General features: G+C 40.7%; 1 protein-coding gene across 1 annotated transcript in view; it reads right to left on the reverse strand.

Moving 5' to 3' along the window:
* Positions 1-1,024: 1,024 nt before the first annotated feature.
* MYO9B (myosin IXB) overlaps positions 1,025-13,190 on the reverse strand; it is a 33,776-nt gene continuing 21,610 nt past the window's right edge. The window contains 19 exon segments of the mRNA XM_010183313.1: positions 1,025-1,464; positions 1,592-1,740; positions 2,032-2,171; positions 3,179-3,302; positions 4,235-4,366; positions 5,087-5,192; positions 5,818-5,946; positions 6,210-6,402; positions 6,853-6,923; positions 7,086-7,197; positions 7,745-7,786; positions 8,278-8,454; positions 8,972-9,070; positions 9,561-9,751; positions 9,886-10,043; positions 10,496-10,626; positions 10,992-11,058; positions 11,607-12,551; positions 12,944-13,110. Coding sequence (XP_010181615.1) covers positions 1,025-1,464; positions 1,592-1,740; positions 2,032-2,171; positions 3,179-3,302; positions 4,235-4,366; positions 5,087-5,192; positions 5,818-5,946; positions 6,210-6,402; positions 6,853-6,923; positions 7,086-7,197; positions 7,745-7,786; positions 8,278-8,454; positions 8,972-9,070; positions 9,561-9,751; positions 9,886-10,043; positions 10,496-10,626; positions 10,992-11,058; positions 11,607-12,551; positions 12,944-13,110 — 3,573 coding nt within the window.

Below are 13,190 nucleotides of genomic sequence, written 5' to 3' on the forward strand. Positions count from 1 at the left end.
CAGGGATGGGCGGGGCACAGGGATGGGCGGGTCTTTATGAAAGAGCGTTGTGGGCACTGTTTTAGTTAAAAAAAAACAACCCAAAACAGAAACAAAAAACCCACGGACGGCCATAGAGGTGGCTGCTGCTCAGGGCTACTATGGTAGGGCTGTGACGGGATCACCACAGCAATGGAGACAGCAACTGGGAGTGCCCAAACAATGCTCTTAGCTTCAATATGGCACTGGGGCCACAGGCCAGGGAGTTCAGACCAACTCTGTCAAGGGCTGGTGCAGAGCCTGCTGCTTTAAAAAGGTTTTATTTATGATCACATAACACCCTCAGGGGTGTCACTGCACCGATGTGAAGTGTGGGGAGGATAGGGCAGCTCTGTAGAGCACAAGCTGGGTTGTACATTTGCTCTAAGGGGACTAAAATGCTCCAAGGTGGCACCTCAGACTTGCCAGTAGTGCTTTCCCAATGCTTTATGAAGCACTGACAAAGATATATGATTCCCAGTAAAGGCTTCCTTCATAATAAATTGTTCATTAGACAACACAGACATTGATAAACTAACACGTGTATTTTTTAAAAGTGCAATGTATTAATAAACATTTTTATATAGTTTGGTCTCAGGTAAGGCTATTACAACATTAACAGTTCCGTAAACGACACAAAGTTGTCATAAAACCAAAAATATTAAGGCAACACACATTGACCCAAACTTGCTGTTGGTCCCACTAGAGTCCATCATAAGGCAAACGGAAAAAGGCAGGGCAGCAGAATTGGGGGACTTTTTTTCCTGTACACTCACACTCATGACTTTTACTCCACACAAGTTTTATGTTCTACTTCCTTTGCAGGGTTTTAATTTAAAGAAAAGAATATTTGTTTTGAACAACCTTGCTTAACCCTTACAGTACTGTACATTTCTGGCTGCCTTCCCAGCAGCCACTTAAAAGAACATGAAGACGTTTACAGCCTTCAAAGGGTTGAAGCCAAAGCTGCAGTCAACTTCAAAGAAGTCCAGACAGCTGAAGTATTTCACTTCTCTATACAGGGAATGTGAGAGTAAGGGTCCGAAAACCTCCGTTTGACTTTTGCTGTTGGTTCGTATTCATCCAAGAGTTCCTGAGCATGGGCCACTGCAGACCCTTGTGCAATGTATACAGAGTGGATTTTATCAGTTCGCCTTGCTGGCTGCTCCCTTCGTCGCACCATTACTTGAGACTCTTCGTTAGCTGCAATCCTGTCCCGGGATTCTGTACATTTGAAAATCCCAGGAGGAAGTTTTATGTTTGCTGTTGGCATCACTGGAGTTCGACGAGGCACTTTAATCTTGGGCAGCGTTAAAGACATTCTGTGTCTTGAAGCCAGGGATGCAGAGAAAGAATTTGAAGAGGTTTGCAAAAGAGAAGGCACTTTGCAAATGTCTTTGGCAGGCATAGTGGAGCTCTGAGCACGGCAGTGTAATCCAATAATTGCTTTAAAGAAACAAGATACTTAGATACTGAAAGCATGTGTAAAGATGTAACTTGTTACAAGCAACCGTGACCAGGTAACATGTGGTCACCTGGCTGTATGCAATTGAAGATGTAGAATAATAAAAACACACACTACCTTAATACTGACCTTCGGTATCCATCCGTCCCGTTCTATCTTCAAGCAGGCTCTCTGTGCTTGCCGAGGTCTCGGAGTCTACATTTTCCTCATCAGAGCCTCGCTGATCAAGCTCAGGTAACCGGTAAGTTATGTCTTCCCTGCATCAAAACAGAGATCGTAGCACTCTAGAAAGACACCACCTCTCATACGAGCAGCTTTATGCAGCACATGTTCAGAGGTAAATCTTCCTGCATGTAGTCATTAAATATTAATTCTCATGGTGTTTTCTCTCAGCTAGTCCTTTGTGTTTTCCTTTTCACCTTCATAAAGGCCTACAGAACATAATTAACTAGATATAATTTTGGCTACAAAGCAGCCTACTGCTTTCCTACTCCAATTGCAAAGGGCACAACCTACAGAGATAAAGGTTGTTCAAAGCTGTGACTCACTTTTCTTCTTTTATCGACTGTATGCGATCAATGAGAATCTCTTTTTCCCGGCTATCGGCTTCAGAAACTTCCTCTTCTTCATGCAGAGAGTCCAGTTCTGAGTTGCCACTGTCATTTCCTTTGACCTGTGAGCTTTTACTCTGCAAGACAAGTTTATACGTAACACTTCTCAGTCATAAGAAGCCACACAAGTCTTGGCCATCTACTACTTGCAAGGTGGATGACAGATGAGTAGGCCAAGTGAAGGGCTGATTAAATTGATGAAGTGCTGTTAGTTATCCATACAAATGCTTCAAAAGGTAACGAGTTTTTTTCTATTCATCTGATCTCTGATGTTTTGTTACCTTTTTTGAAGCATGGCAATTTGATTTGGCAGCCTTAGTTTAGTTGTAGTAGTCATTTATAAGTAACATTACTGAATCCAATACAAGTTACATTCAAAATGTCTATAAAATACCAGTCATGACAGAACACATCAGCAGCCCTGCATGCAGTCTGAGGAGAAGCTTGCACTGATACATGCAGTCTCAATTGTTCAAAAGAGTATTTAAAACCAGATTACAATACATTTGGTAAGTATTTTTGTCATGCAATAGTATCATAAGAAAAAAACGTGCACTCTCAACACGTGTACGTACCAGCATCCCCTCATAAGGGGAAGAAAACCCAAGTTTTACAGGCCAGAGCTAGAGAAAGATGAAGACCAAATTCACTATACATCTTCTGATCAGACAGTTTAGCTTGTTTTAATCAATACAACAAATAACAGAAGAAAAAGGTTTTTTTGTCCTAATAGAACACAGCATATTTTTGTGCACCATCCATCTCTGGAGTGAAGGAACTCCCTCGCCATGTAAGAGACTCAGCAATCTCAGTTCTACTGATTGAATTACATGGGAATAGATTTTGACCACTACAAGAGCAGATCCCACCCCTGCACCTTTTATCAGAGTCCAGTACAGCTGTATATTTAGCTCTTACCTACAGCTTTGGGCAAGTTCAAATTCATTTTCTTGTTATCTTGCAATTGATCTTTGACTTATTGGATGGCATGGACAGGATAAATAAGGAGCCCATCCCTTCCCAAGAAACTGGTGGGATACTTTCTAGTGGGCGGTGTGGTTCTGTGGTTTATTTCAACACTTACTGTATTCTGCCGAAGCAACGAGAGTCGTCGAAAAGCCATGCTCTCAGCTGCTTCTAGTTGATTTATTTCATCCATTTTTATCTTGTACTTCCTTATCTGTTCTTTTATCAGCATCTCTACACACCTGGGCAAAAAGGCAAGAGTTTGAGTTTATTTATACTGTAAAAACTGGGAACAACCATGGTGGGATGAAATGCCTCTCCTGGCTTGGGGATGTTTGCCTGAGACGCACGTGGATGGCAGGCGATCAGAGTGTCCCAACGCACACCTTACAAGGGGTAGCACTGCACGGTAATGGGATAAAGAGTCCAACGTGGCACACAGAACAGGACAGACTGTTACAGGTAGCAGCACACGTTCTTCCTGGGTAACCTGAGCCTCTCACACTGACTGTACACAACAACGGTAAGCAAACAGACATCACCATGGCTGCTAACTGCTGCTTCTACCTGCCTTCCCTGTGCTGGCAGACTGGTGGGTACAGAATGAGCCTGCAACTGCCCTTTTCCACCTCTATGGCCCTATGGGTGAGTAAGAAGTTAGAAAAAGCTGTCATTTTTCAAACTCTGTTCTCACTGGAGGCAGACGCAAGGCCAGCCACTCAGTGAGAACGGCAAGGGGCAGAGACCCAGAGCAGCTGCAGAACAGAGAGGATGAAGGACAGAACCTGCTTCAATTCAAGGAGCAACACAGAAGAAATTATCAGAGGTTTCCAAGTATGCAGGAGACAGTTTAATTCTTTATCCTACTCTTTATTATGGTTTGTATCTCAGCAGAATATATGTGATTAGTGTACAATCCCCCCAAAATATTATCTTCATGTAAAGTACAAACCTGATATTTAAGACTTAAGTCTATTTATGCTTCGTAAACTTGAGAGAGGTAGAAGGACTCAGAGAAGGGCATATAAACTGCAGTAGCAGACTCAAAATTTAGCAACTCTTAACCCTCAGTTTCCCAGCTTGATATGAATAATGTTATAACAAACACAGGTAGTAGTCCTGGCCTTCCACCATATTTCAAAGTACTACTTTGCAGCAGACTGCTAAAACTTACATGGTTGTTTTTGAAACATCCTTCATGCTGGTTAAAGGGTCAGAGGTATCAGGACAACGCAAGAGGCATGGAGCAAAAACAATGGCCAAGGCATTTGGTGACATACGGTTGACATCTTCTATCAAAGCCACTCTGAAATTCAATATTCAAAACAAAAGATATTTTTTTTTAAAGCAAACCTTTCTAGAGTACAAGCAATCTGATCAAACTTTGCCAGAGTTCCCAAATAATAGGTAAGGAGGCCTTTAGGGTACTAGGTACGTACAGAAGTTCAAAGAAAGTGTTTTAAAATTATTTCACAGCTACTACGTAAACAAAGTTTCATGCATTAAAAAAAGGAACAGGAAGCCATCCAGGTTAAGTGAGTTTGGTAGTCTCTCAAAGTACTTATGGTGGTTCAGTGCCTCCTCTTTTCCCCTATGTTCAGAGGGCCACTCAGAAAATTCTGAAGTTCCTTGGATAAGAGCAACTCCTTTACCAGTACCATTTATCGCTGCTCCCAAAGTGTATGGGCAAGAATTTATAACTCTCACACAGTCCCTACCAAGTACGCCAACAACCTCAGTTCGTTAGGTACCCATCTGTATAAATCCTGGTGTCCAGAGGACTCACAATTGTTTCACATCTACCTTTTATTCACAGTTTTCTTGTCTGATTTGATACAAATACACCAGGTGGTAGAAGTAAGCATGCGGCTGTTTTTAAACACAACTATCACCATCAGTTCTTAAATTTCTCAAGCAGCAGCACAATCCCTACAGTGACACTCAAGGGGTTTAAGTTTTTAGAAAGCTTCCAAGAGGGGCAAGTCATACAGATTTTCTCTCCAATTGAAGTAATTAAACTCATTACTTGACCAGATGGAAGATGAGTCGCTCCAAGGTATTATGATTTGCTTGAGGAAGCTGTTCAAGGACACTGTAAATGGCACAGAGTTGCTCCTGTTTTTCTGGTAGTTCTGCACAAAAAGGAGAAAACAAACGATGGTAATTGCTGTGAAACGCTAGTGGAAAGCCCCCAAGCATTTTCTGACATTGTCTCAAGCTGTCTGCAACAGATAGAAATCAAATTCTTAGAAGCCACACCATCATTTCATTTACCAATTGTAGTAACTGGATGTTGAAGTACCCCTCATGGCACTGCCATTTTCCTACTTTTTCCAGATGCTGCTGCTGTCAGCAACCATCAAGTGACATATCAAGATCTCCAACATTATTTAGGGTACCTTACATGAACCTAAAGACTTGAGATATTTGGCTAGCTAAATCTGGTCCAGAACATCAAGTAGCAGCAAAAAAGCCCACCAAAAAAATAACTGTATGAAGAGAAACCTATTCATATGCTCACTGTTTTTAGAAAGGGCAGTTCCATGATGACAGTATGCTACAAAAAAGGGAATCCTGAAGCAAAATCAAATAAACTAGGGGAGAAATTACCTGAAAAGTGTTCTACGTGAAAAAGTCTAAAATCCCTGCTGTAAGTGTGCTGGAAGGAAGCTGCTTAGCAAACATGAGCATCTTGGAGGTTCTTTTCCCATGGACAAGGTAAGTTAAACTATTCCTTTAAATGTTTCTAAAACCTACCTACAGCTCGGAGAAAATCATTGTACTGTGCAGATGTCATTAGTGGATCTGGTAATTCTCGTAGCCATTGCTTCAGGATCCCCGTAATAGTGTGAATAGGGTAATTCTCCAGCTTCACCGAGCTTGGATCTGAAAATAAGTGTTTCATTTAGAGCAGTTAATTCCTTTAATGTACACAATAGGACACAAAGTAAGATTAGAAACACTCAGATCTTCTGTTCAAAGAATCTGAGTGGCAACTCAGAAGTAAAAGTCTGCTGGTAGTCACTTAGATGTAGTAAGTGGTTTTTAAAACACCAAAAAGCAGCAGATACCTTCAGATAGAAAAGGACTGCAGAGAAAACTGGTATCATGGAAGGAAGTTATCAAAAGGGTGGACAACATTGCCTGACCTGCTTGCAGCAACTGCTTCAGCTCCTTCATACGATTTGCTGATCCCGATTTCCTGTAAATGCCTTCTGTATAGAGGCCATGCATCTCCACATACTCCAGCAGCTTCTCCATGACAATGGGGACTGAATTTCTCTCACTGGTCAAGGAACTCACACACACTCCAAAATGACGCGGTTCTGCATCCTGTTCATTCTGGAATCGATACAGGTCAAGCACTGTGAATACCTGTTCCCAGGCTAGAAAATTCCATTTCATGCTGCAATTAGCTTATGCTTCCAGAAGCAAAAGCTGAGTGTTTTATTCTAGCTTGCTATAAGCCTGCGATCATAAGGCAGATTTCCCGAGTTGCAGCAATAAAGGAACTTCATGGTACACATCAAAAAATTTCATGAACAGTTTGTCCAACACAGCACAAATACTCTTAAGGAGGAGTTCCCAAATTAGCTCGAGTACCAACTTATAGAATACTCTGTTTCTGCAACTGCAGAGCCTGGTTCTGACTATATGCTGAGAGAGAAGTGAATGAAAGTGTTAAAACTATTTTTACTTAGCCCGCTGTTCACTTGCTAAGAAAAAAAGGCAGCATTTTGCATGCGTGACTCGTGATATCTCACTACCGCATCCCACATCTACAGCTCTTACCTTTTTTCCACAGGATGTGCAGCTGCTCTGTATTTTGGACATGCATTTCTTGTGACAAGTCAACTTGCAAACTAGAGAGAGGAGCAATTGTTACAAACATTCCAAATCACATGAAAATGCTGAGTATCTTGTCTTACTCATTATATAAACCTGCATGCACTGTACCAGCCAAAGTTACAAGTGATCTGCACGTATTGTGAAGTAAGGGGCAAGAACGAGGCGTTTTCACTCACCGCTGCAGAGACAGGCCTTTTCCATAGGCCAGATGTAGGACGAGCAGTGCTCACATGACTGCCGTATGCTCACTTGGTAGTTTGTGAATACGTGGCCATTGTGTTCTTCAATCTGGGGAGAGCCAGGAAGAAATGAATGGACTTCTTTGCCTTTTTGTGTTACTACTGTTTTTTAATAAAACTGTCTACCCTATCTGAGATTTTCCACTTTTATTTTACAATTACAGCTGATGGCTTTGACCTTCAAACCAAATTTTAACCTATCTTAAGGCAGCTGTGTTTGCTGGATCACTTCATAATTGACTTGCTGCCCTGGTTAAAGCTCATCAGTGCAATATATTAGTATATTACTGTAATTAATATTTAGTAGCTGCTTTCCTTTAAACAGTCCTGTGATTGAGAAAGCCACTAGGTTCTAAAAGATGCTATGGACAAGCAAGAAAATGCTAAGAGTACCATCCACCACTGCACAAGGAAGTTCTTTCGTTTATGGAAAACAGTTTTATGTTGTGTCACATCTTCATAGTAGTGGTAAGTGATTTAGCAGGCAAAATAAAACAGAACTTCAGTACAAAATCAAACTCTTTCAAGAGTGGTTTTTTCCTGTGTTTGGTGAGTGCAACTGAGGACTCCGTTTATTGCAAAAATGAAGTACTTACTGCACGATCTTGTTTTCGTTTCTTCTTCTGGGCTTTGGTTTGCTGCAGTGGAGTACAGAACTGGCATTAGCCTTTGAAATTCAGACATTCCATTCCCTTTTTTTTTTCCCCCCTATTCGGTTTCCCAGACTCTGCTTCACCTCCAGTCATTTGAGATACTACACTGCAGCTTCAACTTGGTATGAGCATTGTCTGAGCTCACACCATCAACTTCCTAAAAATCAACTAAGCTCACTGCCTGATGACAAAGCAATTCCATCTCTAAAACCTCCAGGGAACAAAGTTTTCACCAAATAAAATGCACAAACACTTGAAGATTCTGGAAACATTAAGAGCAAGTTAAATAATGAACAATTCCAAAAAGATACACCAGCATTCAGAATGTGTTATGCACATGATTCATGTACAGAAAGTGTTTCCCAAATAATGAAGAATGTTATGGGAAAGGTTTCCGAGGTAACACACATTCCCTATCCCAGGAGGGTAACATTGTTTAATCATCTCATAAGCCAGTAACAGAGCAAGTTTTATACCTTGGGCTGCTCAGATTCCTCTTTTTTTGTATATCCTCTGATGAATTCATCCAGAAGGGATTGGAAAAGATTCAAAACCAGCTTGCCTTCTTTCTCCTCCTTTTTTTTGGCCAGATTTGTAACCAGAAGCTGGTAATTTTCCACCAGATCTTTGTAGCCAACGTGGATTTGCCCATTCTAGAGAAGGAAAAAAAGCGTTATTCAGAAGACAGTCTTTCTGGATACAATTGAGACCGTTTTGTATTTTTCTGTGTTTAAGTTCAGAGGTGAGAAAGCACACTCATTATTAAAGGAAAAAGAGAACAGCCCAGGATAGAAAGAAGTTAGCACACCTCCCTACTACATTATAGAAGGACACTTGGCTGAGACAAGGCAGCATTAGAAGAATATTGGAAAAGCTGTTGGCACCTCTCTTTGGTGTTTAAACACAGCAACATGAAGAGGCTGAAGGCAGCCAAGTCCCTCCATTTCTAAAAATAAGTTCCAGCTGAATGAAAAAGGAAACAAAACAGCCTGCTTAAGATTACAGCAGAATTGTAAAATGTTCTTTTTCAAGGCTAACATTCAGCTTTGAATTCTATGCTAAGAATTGCTGAATTGCTTTGTTAAAGAGTTGTAAGTGAAGCCTTTAAACTGCAGACTCAATTAATCTATTACCTACCAACTTTTCACTTTTCTCAGACTTACTACTTACAGGAGCAGAGTACATGGTCTTGATGTTTCCTCTGAACTTCTCTGTGGCTTCAAAAAACAAGCATTCAACACCAGACTTCTGGGAGCGTAAGTCATTGATCTAGAAGGCAAATACATCTGCATCAAATTTCATTAGAACAAGAACATCCAACCAGTGTTAAGTTTCAGTTGCTGGGCTTAGTTCTCTATGACCATTCCAATTATTTAAAACAGCATTTCTTAATGCACTGTGATGATGACACAAAATAGCAGAGTCGGGTAGTTAGGCTCTAGAGAACTCTATTTCCTTACAACTTGTGTTTGGTTTGGTTTTTTTTAATACAACTTCAGCTGCCCACTTGTTTGTAAACAAATGAAGAATGTGAATGCCACAAGTACTTAATGTAATATAATGTAATATATTTCTTCCTTTAGAGACTTGAAGGAAGGAATAGGAAGGGCATTAATAGACGTAATTCAGTCAAACTATCAAATCAATTCCTCTTTGCCTTAAATCAGAGTATAAACTTTCACCTAGAAAAGTAGTCTTTAAAATTTCACACAAACAGGAAACACAGACCTGAATTTTATCATAGTTGAGTGCCTTTTACCTTGTTTAGGAGGAACTCATCGAGATGTTTTAGTTCGTTGGCATTTGCAATCTCACGGACCATGGAAGCTCGCCAATTCTGAGACACACTGGAGATCTTGCTTATCTTTATAGTACGGTTCTTCTTTGTTTTACTGCTCTCTTTCACATGGCGCTCCCCTGCCTGGGAGCGACTTGGCAGTCCAGAAGAAGCTGGGAAAAAAAATTAATTTGTACATTAAAGTGAGATGACTGAATTCCGCAGTATTTGTTTCCTCAGTAGCCATGCAAAACATCACAGAAAAGATTATATTAGCACACTGGGGATTAAAGGGATAGAAACTCACCTTCTGAAACTTTCTGGGTTCCTCCCGTTTCTGGAAAGAGGATACAAGATATAAGGGAGAGGCCGTCTCCTTCTTCAATTACATCAGGACTCTCCTTTGGAATTTTCTTGTCTGGCTTTTTCCCCAGAAGTCTACGCAAAGGACTTTTAAAAGCAGACCTGAACACAAAAGCAGATACAAGTTTGTCACATTAGTAATGGAAGCTGGCTCTACTACAAGAAAAGGCTCTTTTAACAATGGCCTACAATAGGATTAACCTCTATGGTGCATATTTACTTTAAAGTCCAACCTGCAGAAAAAGAGCAGCACAAAGAAGGAGAGTCTGAAAGCACATCTGAACATTCTGATATTTACTAAATTAGAGCAGTACCTTCAGCATACACAGAGACAACACATCACATATCCAAGATGTGCTTACAACAACGTGAAGATCACACCAACGAGCAACACAGCCACTCATGTAGCTGCTGTCAACACATGTGTCTCAGCAATCACAGTCCCAAGATGCTCACTTCAAGTACCAGTGGAAAACCAGGGATTTTTTGTTGTTGTTATTGTTTGTTTTACCTCATTTTCTTAAAGGCAGGCCAGTCACACACAGAATACATACTTGGCATCTATTTGCTGACTTGCTGACTGCATGGAAACAGCTGTATCTGAGGTAGGTAAGAGGTCACTGTGTTTCTTTTGCACAGGATACTTCTTGTTCCCTTTTCCTTCTTCTATTGCATCTGGTGATTGCTGCAGTAGAGAGAAGGAGTCAAAAAAATACAGATTGAGTAAAATAGACTCTTTAAATAGTTTTAAAACTAGAATGGTGAAAAAAAGTTTGCTTCATGACAAAAAAAAAATTACCCAATCGATGTTAGCTTACTACTATAAGACCCAAGTATATTTAATGCTTTGATCAAGGGTCCATTTACTAAAAATTAGTTTTCAAATTGTTGTGTGTTATTTGCTAATGAATTTTTTACATGGATGTCAAGCCAAAAAATCAACCTGAATGGAACATGAGCATACAAAACACACTATAGCAAATTATTTCCAAATTTTTAATATTTTTAACAAGGATAATTAAGTAGAAATATGCACAATAGCATCAGTACCTGATTCATGGCAACACACTGGACAAGTGTTGAGAGATCACTTAATGAAGATGAATTCCCCTTCTTTCTGCAATGTTACAAGGTTAGTTTCAGATTATATATTTTATATGAGTCTGTAGTCTCTTCATATTTACCACCTTTAAAATAACCCACATATAAATGTTACATCTGAGAGAGAATCGTGATCAACTCTTGCAACTCACTTCTAAATGCAAAATGTACTACATAAGTAAAAAAACGGGAATGTCAGATTTCCTGCCATATCAGAGGGATGATGCTTGCAAACTGCAGCTCTCTAAAAGCTTGTTTTCAATGGACAAAAGACACATGAAAATAAACTCCAGACACTACTTCAACTGAAGCCCTAACTCTCCATTTTAATTCAGCAAGGCAGGCTTTGTATCCTTTGTTAGCTTCTGAAAACATTCTACCCATACAGATTCAACTGCAGGACTGGGGACAGAGTGCCAAGAAAGAGCAGCAGATTTCATAGCTCTACTTTCTCCCATAGCAGGGCCAGATGTACAGGCTATCAGGAGCTCTCCATCATTACTTTTAAATATCACAGATAGCTGTTTTCTGAAAAAGTCAAAATAATTAAGAAGCTGGCCTTACTCTAGCTGATCCTGAGGAGACTTATCCGCACGTGTTCTTTCATCCAAAGACTGACTCAGCATATCGTTCTGACCAGCATCAGACTGTCTCTTTCCTTTCCACTTCTCTCTCTTGTACTTTAATTTCCCTGGGTCATCCACATATCTGTGGATTGGGGAAGAAGTGGGACTGTCCAGATCTTTGGTTGCCTTCTGAACAAGATGTTTGTTTTTATCTGTCCAGCATTCAGCTGGAGGTTGAAAGCTCCCAGTAGCAGATAGTGTATTATCAAGATTCAGTGCAAGATTTGTCGGCCTTTCAGGGCAGTTAAAGCTCTGGCTGCCTTTTATCTGGTTATTTTGATTCCCTTCTGTTTTCATTCTATCAACTGCCTTATCATCCACTTCTGATACAGGTGGTTGCTCAGGAACAGAACTACTTTCTTTTATGTCGCTTGACGATGGTGTATCTGAAACAGCTTTTTCTTCACTTGGACTTTTCTCTCCCTCACTGCTTCCTTGAAGGGCAGCATCTTGTGCTGGGGATTTCTTTGACACTGGAACAGTTTCCAGGGCCTCTTCAGAAGAGGTTTGTCCCTCCTGACACAGTAACGATGGTCCTTCAAAGGAAAACAGGACATGCTTATTCTGTAACTCGTTATGTTCCAGCCCCCTCTGCCGGCGAGATTCACGTTTCTCCCGGCTGTTTAGCAGTTTCTCGGAGCCCTCTGCCACATTCTTCTGGGGAAACGTGGCTTTTTCAGATGACTTTTCAGCTTGCTCATCTGGAGTTTGATCTCTGCCCCCAACAGCTTGATGCAGCTCTGACTTGTGCTTCACAGGCAGCTGATCTGTTGCTGATTCACTGAAGTCATCCTCGCTCTTCTCATTCTCAACATCTTGATCTTCCTTCATTTCTCTCTGCTTTTCTTCAGCTTTCTGCTTCTCTATAACCATTTTCTGAAATCTGTTAAGAATTTGCAAGATGAAAACACAAATATTTAATGCCTAGTGGTCAAGAAAAGTAACCAACTGTTTAAATGCAGCCTAAGTAGCAATACAGACACAAAGTACAAACATTTCCAGTCCCAGTATGACTGCGTGGAGGTCTCCTCCTTCTTAGGAATGTGCAGCTCAGCTGAATAATGCTCAAGTATTATGTGCTCAACCAGTTTCCACACACCACCAGGCATTTGATACTGATTGCAGTACCACAAAGTAATAGCTATCTATAACTATATAGTTATAAGTCGTTTACTAAGTCAACATATCACACAGAAACTGAGCTTTGCAGGTGAAGCCAAGTAGCTAAATGGTTAAAATGCATGTTTTCATATCATATTGCTTCTCTTCCTCTACCTCTTACGCTGTAGATGCCCTCTGACCATGGCTTGCACGAGGCAAATTCTCCTCTTCTTCTGAAGGTAGCATTTTCGCTCCCTGTATCTTCGCCATGCCGACTGAATATAAATGGCAGCATTATTCCTCTGCAGCCCCATCCTAACACAACGGGAACGCCAGCAAGCCTAAGAAGGGAGATTTTAAAGTAAGAGAGGGGTACTCGAAGATGAGGGGTGTTATTTGAGGGGGTTGGTTTGTTAGGGAA

The sequence above is a fragment of the Mesitornis unicolor genome, unplaced genomic scaffold, assembly GCF_000695765.1.
Source record: "Mesitornis unicolor isolate BGI_N332 unplaced genomic scaffold, ASM69576v1 scaffold22394, whole genome shotgun sequence".
Lineage (NCBI taxonomy): Eukaryota > Metazoa > Chordata > Aves > Mesitornithiformes > Mesitornithidae > Mesitornis > Mesitornis unicolor.